The sequence below is a fragment of the Erpetoichthys calabaricus genome, chromosome 10 (assembly GCF_900747795.2).
Source record: "Erpetoichthys calabaricus chromosome 10, fErpCal1.3, whole genome shotgun sequence".
Classification (NCBI taxonomy): Eukaryota; Metazoa; Chordata; class Cladistia; order Polypteriformes; family Polypteridae; genus Erpetoichthys; species Erpetoichthys calabaricus.
The window spans coordinates 254372-263209 of NC_041403.2; the positions used below are offsets into that span (position 1 = coordinate 254372).

Here is an 8838-nt window from a genome sequence, read left to right on the forward strand (position 1 = left end):
TGTGGTGGGTGTGGAAATGCGCTGTATCACTGCATGCTCCCAACCTCCCCCTACATCTCTCTGTCCAAAAATGATATTTTATGTGTGCTGCTTACCTCATGTACTTTGTACTGATGGCCAAGAACAAGTTTAAATCTTGTGTTTTCATGCAGAGTGGAGACTTTGTGATCTTATGAGTGACAAATGCTGTACAGCAGCCAAGCACGTGAAAAACGTCCATGGAAAATGAAAAACAAATGTTCATGTTACTCGTGTCACATCATACACATGTCATCTACATGGGTAGATGACTCTACTTTTAGGTAGAGTGTTCTTTTAAGCCATTTCTCGTGTAGTCTTCCAAGTGCCAATGGACACCGTCTTGTGCCCGATGTGTTAAAAAAAAAATGCAAGTTCAGAAACTCAGTTAGAATCTCAACATGTCTCACTGACACTGTGGCCTGGATGGAGGGACACCATCTCCAGCTGAACCTTCTTGTTATCTCTGTTCAGTTCAGCTCGTAATCGCTAACTTCTGCCAAGTGGTGACTGATGACCCGCTGCTCTTCAGCATCTGACAGAAGATGCAGCACAGCTCCTGGTCCAGGCTTTGGTCGAGTCACATCTGGATTACTGCCACTCTCTGCTGGCAGACGAGGCGGCACATGTCACGTGTCCCTTCAGATCACTGTGCTGGCTTCAGCAGCAGCATGTGTTAAATTCAATTCCTTGATGCTTGCATACGGAGTGGTCAGTGGGTCTGCACCACTATATACGGAGACGTTTCTGAGGTCCTCTGCTTCTTCTCGACCACTCAGGCTTGCTGATGATTATCGTCTGGTGATGCCACCTCTACATGTCATCAAATCTCCGTCCAGACTCTGTTCATGTGAAGCTCCTGGCTGGAGGAACGAGCTGCCCACCTCCACTTGGACCTCAGCATGTTGAAGAAGTGTTTGCAGACTCTTCGGGTTTGGTGACTTTCTGACGCTCTGATATCAGCTGTCAGGTGTTTATAACCTAGGAATTGTAACCCACTTGGATTTTGTTCTGAGCTCCTCTCTCGTGATGATCAATTTAGTCCCCTTGTCCTGTAAACGTGTGTCCTCCAGACTGATGTTTGCTCGATTTTGTTGATCTCTTTTGTAAGTTGCTTTGAACAAAAGTGTCTGCTTGGCAAATAAATGTAAATTTTAAAACATTATCTGAAATAAATATATATATATATTTTTTTTTTGGCATACTCCTTCTCTATTAGCGTAAGGAACATTGCCTTCCATGCCTGCTGAACTAGGAGTTCAGAACAGGTCACTGTATTTAAACGATAATATTGTGACAGATAGACACAGTCGATTCATCAAGAACACATCTTTACTGTACTCTTTACTTAGTACTGGCACACAATCACTAAATGGCAATATTCAAATGAAGCCTCCACCCTTTAGCCCCGAGGCAGACTCGATTAGTGATGGGAGGCAAACTCAGAGCATTTAAATGTGAATAAAACTCTCCAAAATTAAACACAACTCTTTGAAACCCAACATGAAAGAAATCATAATTAACAGTCGAATTCTAGGTGTCGCGCCGCAGAGCCTCAGGGACGTTGATGTCGCCTGTCGCTTCCAACACAACTCGGAGTCCTGCCACGTGCAAAAGTTCACTGGTGACACTGCAATCATGGGCAGGAGGAGGAGTATAGGGACCTCATCAAGGACTTTGTTAAATGGTGCGACTCAAACCACCTACACCTGAACACCAGCAAAACCAAAGAGCTGGTGGTGGATTTTAGGAGGACCAGACCCTTCATGGACCTCGTGATCATCAGTGGTGACTGTGTGCAGAGGGTGCAGACCTATAAATACCTGGGAGTGCAGCTGGATGATAAACTGGACTGGACTGCCAATACTGATGCTCTGTGTAAGAGAGGACTAGGGAATCCATTCCCGGACGGGTTTATCCATTCCCGGGAATTTGGGAATCCTGCATTTCATTCCCGGGAATCCCGGGCTCCCGGGCATCTCACATGTGAATGACTGACATTTATTTTTAATAAAACTACTACAATATGTTGATACAAATAAAAGAATAACCTTATCTACAAGCAGTTCATGCTGTCATATAAGCACATGTATCTTTAGTTGTGGTAATAAGAGCATAGAAAGCACAATGTCCTCACAGGTGGCGCAGTGCTAGAGCTGCTGCTTTGCAGTAAGGAGACTGTGAAAAACTGTGGGTTTGCTTGCTGGTTCTTCCGCGGACAGTTGACACAGACTGCTCAGCCAATCAGAGCGCAGCAAGCCCACTGTGCCTCAGAGACCCGAGTTTGATTCCCTGCTGGGGAGAAAGTGTTATTTTTTTTTTTATCTTTTTAACCTCAGATGGACATAAAATTTATAAATTGTTATTCACTATCACTCAATCAGATCGTTGTATTCTCATGTGGGATGCTCCTTTTAAAATATTTTTAACAATAGAGACTGCAATTAACATGAACAAGTGTCCTTATAACTTATTTTTAAGATGCATAACACACAGACAGACAGACAGACAGACAGACAGACAGACAGACAGACAGACAGACAGACAGACAAGTCACTAGATATATACAGTAAATAAACAGGGAAGGCACTGTATAATAGATATATAAAAAAAACAGCTAAGGGGATAGATATATAGATAGATTGGAAAGAAAGGCACTATATGATTGGCAGACAGGGAAGCTGCTATATAATAATAAAATTACTGTTATTACTATATAGATAGACAAGGAGACTGCGGTGGGTTGGCACCCTGCGCAGGATTGGTTCCTGCCTTGTGCCCTGTGTTGGCTGGGATTGGCACCAGCAGACCCCCGTGACCCTGTGTTCGGATTCAGCGGGTTGGAAAATGGATGGATGGATAGACAAGGAGATCACTGTATAAAAGACAGACAGAGAAAGCACTACTAAATGAAAAATGGTACAGCCTTTTTATTAATCAACAGATACTTTAGGAAGCCAAGCAGATAGTGAGAGTACATGTAGATGTGAAAAGCACTAGACAGGCAGATAGATATGGAAGGCACCGTATAACAGATACAAAACTGTCATAAAAAACAGGGTATACCGTAAATAATATACAGGCAAAGAAGCCACTAGATAGGTAGATAGATAGACAGACAAGAAAGGCATTAAATAAGACAGATAGATAGGAAAGGCACTATATACTAGGCAAAAAGGGAAACCAAAAAGTAATAATACTATTATTACTACATAGACAGGAAATTCACTGTATAATAGGCAGACAGCGAAGGCACTATATAAGAAAACAGACAGAGAAAGCACTAGACAGGTAGATATCAGCATTAGCAATATATTAGTTTTATTTTATATATATATATATATATACAGTATATATATTATATACAGTATAAGTGTGTATCTGAGATTTATGTCAATAAAATAAATGAAAAATGATTCAGTCTGTTTATTATTCAACACATGCTGCAGGGAAGCTAAAAGGCCATTAGAGTACATATAGATCTGAAAGGCACTAAATAGACAGATAAATAGGAAAGTCACTGTATAATAGATGTGGGATGCTCTTTTTAAAAAAATAAAAAATTGAGGCTACAACTAACATGAACAAGTGTCCTGATAACTGTTCTTATTTTTAAGTTCTGTAAGACATACACTGTCAGACAGATTACTGAATAATGCACAGACAGAGAACTTACTAGACAGATAAACTGGGAAGGCACTGTATAACAGAAGATATAAAACTGTCAGGAGAAAAAAGATAGATAGATAGATAGATAGATAGATAGATAGATAGATAGATAGATAGATAGATAGATAGATAGATAGATAGATAGATAGATAGATAGATAGAGTGAAAGGTACAATATGACAGGTGCTGCAGAAAGGCAAGCAGGCAGTGAGAGTACATTCACATGTGAAAGGCACAGATAAACGGATAGATAGGGAAGGCACTAGACAGATACATAACAGTATTACCTATATATATATATATATATATATATATATATATATATATATATAAAACAACTCGTAGAATTATGTCAAAAAGAAATACATTAGATCATATATCAATCGACACACGCTGCACGCAGGCAAAACATATAGATGTGAAAGACGCTAGATTGTATACAACAGGCAAAAGTAGCGACCGACACTTGATAACAGTATTAGCTATAATCAATGAAAGCATGAATTAACCAACAGAAATAACCGTGCGATCTACATTTTAAACTTAAAGATTTACTTAAGAAAGAAAAACGCTCCAGCACGTCAACGAAGGCAGACGCTGCAGGCAAGCAGACAGGCAGCAGACCGGCGAAAAGCGCAGAACAGCGCCCCCCGAAATGGAAGTGGCAGAAAATAGATTGCATCGGTAGTGGTTTAACACTACCATAGAGAATGAATGGGAAACGGTGTAGGGAGTTTTAGCTAAAGATTACTCGGCGGCGGCTAAAAGCGCTATATAAATATAATGAATTATTATTTTTATTATTATTATTAACGTGTCCAGGGTGTGGTCGTCCGTGCGAGAGCGCACCTTCGTGCAGAAGTATGCCAGCCGCTGAGAAAGCACGCTTTGCCTCCACTGAAGTAGGCGGCACAATCATCAGATACTGATACACTTGTTCTAAACAACGCCCGCGCTGGCCGTTGCGCTGAAACACAGCCATTTCAGCTTTTCCTGATGCATCAAGTTTCTTGGCACAGATAATGCGGATGCAACAGACTGACGCATTGCAATTTCAAGTTGCAGTTCAAAGCTGTTGTCTGATGAAGTGCAAGCTGCAGCAATGGCGCCTCCTTAATTATTTTCAGCTGTAACTCTGTTATTTCTTGATCGATTTTTACACTTTTATACGCTATATATGCGAGCTTGGCCGTTCCCGTTTTCCCGGGAATTACAGCAGTTTCATTCCCGGGAATGCGGGAATGAAAAATGTCCGGGAATCCCGGGCTCCCGATTCCCTAGAGAGGACAGAGCCGACTATACTTCTTTAGAAGGCTGGCGTCCTTCAACATCTGCAATAAGATGCCGCAGATGTTCTATCAGACAGTTGTGGCGAGCGCCCTCTTCTACGCGGTGGTGTGCTGGGGAGGCAGCATAAAGAGGAAAGATGCTTCACGCCTGGACAAACTGGTGAGGAAGACAGGCTCTATTGTTGGCATGGAGCTGGACAGTTTAACATCTGTGGCAGAGTGACGGGCGCTGAGCAGACTCCTATCAATAATGGAGAATCCACTGCATCCACTGAACAGGATCATCTCCAGACAGAGGAGCAGCTTCAGAGACAGACTGCTGTCACCGTCTTGCTCCACTGACAGACGGAGGAGACCCCACACTATGCGACTCTTCAATTCCCCATGGGGGGTGGGTGGGGGTGTAAACGTTAACATTATACAAAGTTATTGTCTGTATACCTGCATTGTTATCAATCTTTAATATTGTTTTTTTTTTATTAGTATGCTGCTGCAGGAGTATGGGAATTTCCCCTTGGGATTGATAAAGTATCTATCTATCTATCTATCTATCTATCTATCTATCTATCTATCTATCTATCTATCTATCTATCTATTATATAGCGCCTTTCTATCTATCTATCTATCTATCTATCTATCTATCTATCTATCTATCTATCTATTATATAGCGCCTTTCTATCTATCTATCTATCTATCTATCTATCTATCTATCTATCTATCTATCTATCTATCTATCTATCTATCTATCTATTATATAGCGCCTTTCTATCTATCTATCTATCTATCTATCTATCTATCTATCTATCTATCTATCTATCTATCTATCTATCTATCTATCTAATATATTCCTGTTTAAGTACAAGTCATAAAACAATAAAGAGCCGTTAATGCCTTGAATGCTCTGACGTTCAGCCTCATCGAACACTAATCGCTACCTTCGTGACACTCGGGCTCACCCACAACCAGCCGCCCTCACTAAAGATGGCCGAAGTTTGCTGGCGTGCCTCTTATGTTTCCAGCGGCCCTCAGTATTAATGGCCGAGGAAGGCGGGGCTTCTAATACTCTAAGGCGCTGCCCTCCCTGAAAATGGCCGAGGAAGGCGGGCTTTTTCTGGCTCCGCCCTCACGTCACACTGTGAAGATGGCTGGCAGGTTGTAGCGGCTCAGCGGTTGTCGTCTCCGCGACTCGTCTCTCAGCGGCAGGATGCCGTCCCCTAAAGCGCGAGGTAATGGCAGCCGCCACGAGTTCATGTCCCTCAGCAGGACCAATTCGCCGCAGCAGCTCCAGCGACAAGGTTCAGACCCGACCTCAGCCCGCATGCGAGCCTCCGAAAGCCCGACTCGGCAGCGAGGCTCCGGCTCCGGCTCCTTGACTTCCGGGCAGACGATGCCGGAGGAGGACTGCATTCGCCTGAACCCGTCGTTCGTGGGGATCGCCCTGAGCTCCCTCCTGGCCGTCGACCTGTGGCTGTCCAAGCGGCTTGGCGTGTGCGCCTGGGAGGACTCGTCTTGGGGCAGCATTCGGCCGCTCATGAAGCTGATCGAGGTGTCCGGCCACGGCATCCCGTGGATCGCGGGCACGGTGTACTGCCTGTGGAAGAGCGACAGCGCGGCGGCGCAGGAGGTGCTGCTCAACCTGCTGCTGGGTGAGTGTGAGGGGCGCGTTGGGCCGGCCTAGGTGGCTTTCCAAGTTCGGCGTACTGATGGCCCTCTGTTCTTCTTTGGCAGCTCTGCTCCTTGACATCCTCCTGGTTGGCATCGTGAAGGCCCTGGTGCGACGGCGCCGGCCAGCCCACAATCGGATGGACATGTTCGCCACTTTCTCCGTGGACCGCTATTCCTTTCCCTCTGGACATGCCACACGGGCTGCCATGGGGGCCCGATTTCTGTTGACACATTTGGTGTTGGCGGCACCTGTGCGAGTGCTGATCCTCCTGTGGGCTGCGATGGTCGGGCTATCGCGGGTCATGCTGGGAAGGCATAATGTCACCGATGTGGCCTTTGGCTTTCTAATGGGGTACATGCAGTATGGTTTGGTTGAAGCTCTGTGGGTGTCACCTGCCAGTCTGCGGGGCATCCTGGGCTGATGGGATAACAAACTGTTGTGGAAGGACATTGGTCAGTTGGGGGTGGGGGTGGGGGTTGATGCCACATTGGGGGAGCTCAGGACCGGCCCCCCTGGATCTGACAAGGTGACTGCAAAAGAGAAACACCTTTGGAGTGACCTCTGATATCCTGGGGCATACTGGGCAGAGTGTGCCAGGGGAAGCTCTTGTCACTTGAGCCTCCCTTGTGGCTTTGTCACTTTGATTGGGGTTATTGCTTCCTGCAGGATGGGAGGATATTAAAAAAAACAAAATGAAACAAAGCAAATTTCATAGCTGAACAATTGGGTGACAGTGATGAGCCTGGGCGCTGTGGCCAGTCTAGAAAATTCTAACAAAAGGACTTTGAACTGGACTGCAGCTAAATGGCGAGACACATTCCAGTAGTGAAAGGTGCCACGTGTTAACATGTCTGTCTATCTGTCTGTCTGTCTGTCTTTTTTGACCATTAGAGCTTTTGTCGCAGTCTGTATTACTGACCAGAAAGGTCTGTAGCCTGCCTTACTTGTGTCCACCTGCCTGACCAGTGGGTCAGGATGGGGGTCCTTGTGTACGTCATACTGAGCGGTGGTATTTCCTGCCACCATCTTCATTTGTAACGTGGGGCCAAATTGTCTGCATGCTAAGTGTGTCCAGCTGTTTTTAGTGGTGCCCTGTTTTTCCATGAAATTATTTAAGGGGATTGTGGGGACTTGTGGTGTCTTATTTAATAAAATCTCATGTCCACTCTTCCCTCTTGCTATAGTTAGTCTTGCCCTTCGCCTTTTCTTTTTCTTTTTCAGATGATGGCCAACAGCCTTTACCTCCATAACTTCAGCTTCTGCTGCCAGTCCATTTGTTGCATGAAGCGAACGACATGCAGAAGTTGCACCCCTGGATCTTTTGAAATCAAAGGGATCAGTTCCATTTAAAATGCAGCAGTAAGTGACAAGCAGGTCACTAGCCTTCATGGAGTCACAATGCCAGGTTTTAGCTGATATCAGCAAAGCGTTTCTTCATTCAGAGATTTTGTTGGACATGTGGCACAATGCTTGGACCACAACAGTTGGTTGTTCATCTTGTGTTTCATTCGGTGCTGCAACCTTCTTCTGCGCTTCATCTGTACTGTGTTGTGCATTTCAGAGTGTTTAGAATAAGCCGCGGTGGAGGAGTGCACTTTAGTTGGCACACAATGCAAGGCGGCAAAATAATTTGAATAATTGTCATTATTGTAAGTTTGGCTGCCGCCTTTACCCAGGGCCACTTACAAGATGTGAAATCAGTTCAGCTGTGTCCAAACACAATCGGCACTCGCCTCGCTTACATAACTTACTCACAATGGCGCAGTGGGCTATAGGCGGGCACTGAACTGGCAAGCAGTCGATTTAAAGTGACACTACTGACTGCACTTGCACAGACTCCTCTTCTTGTCTTTATGGTAAGTGACTAAAAGTTTATGGGTGCGAAAACCATAAGCTAATGGAAGGAGAAATGAAGGGCAGGAGATTCAGGCCTGTGGTGCTTAGCTCACCGGCTGGACCTTCTAACATTGACGTTTCTCAAATTCTGGTCGGGGTTGTTGTCCCCTTTTTTTTTCCTAACCTAATGGCTGCCATTAGAAGTGTGAGGTAAGTTGACAGGACACACATCTTAATTTTATATAGTGCCATTGATGGTGAGTGCTTTACAGTCGACCAACACAAACAGGACTTGGCTGGCATGACTATCCAGTGTTCTGCTGCCATTTATTAAATGCCACTGTCCTCTGCAATGGCAT

General features: G+C 44.7%; 1 protein-coding gene across 1 annotated transcript; it reads left to right on the forward strand.

Moving 5' to 3' along the window:
- Nucleotides 1–6078: 6078 nt before the first annotated feature.
- plpp6 (phospholipid phosphatase 6) lies at nucleotides 6079–7345 on the forward strand. Its single transcript, XM_028810708.2, has 2 exons — nucleotides 6079–6623; nucleotides 6706–7345. Exons 1-2 carry the CDS (start codon nucleotides 6182–6184, stop codon nucleotides 7062–7064), a joined length of 801 nt encoding a protein of 266 aa, XP_028666541.2. The 5' UTR covers nucleotides 6079–6181; the 3' UTR covers nucleotides 7065–7345.
- Nucleotides 7346–8838: the final 1493 nt, after the last annotated feature.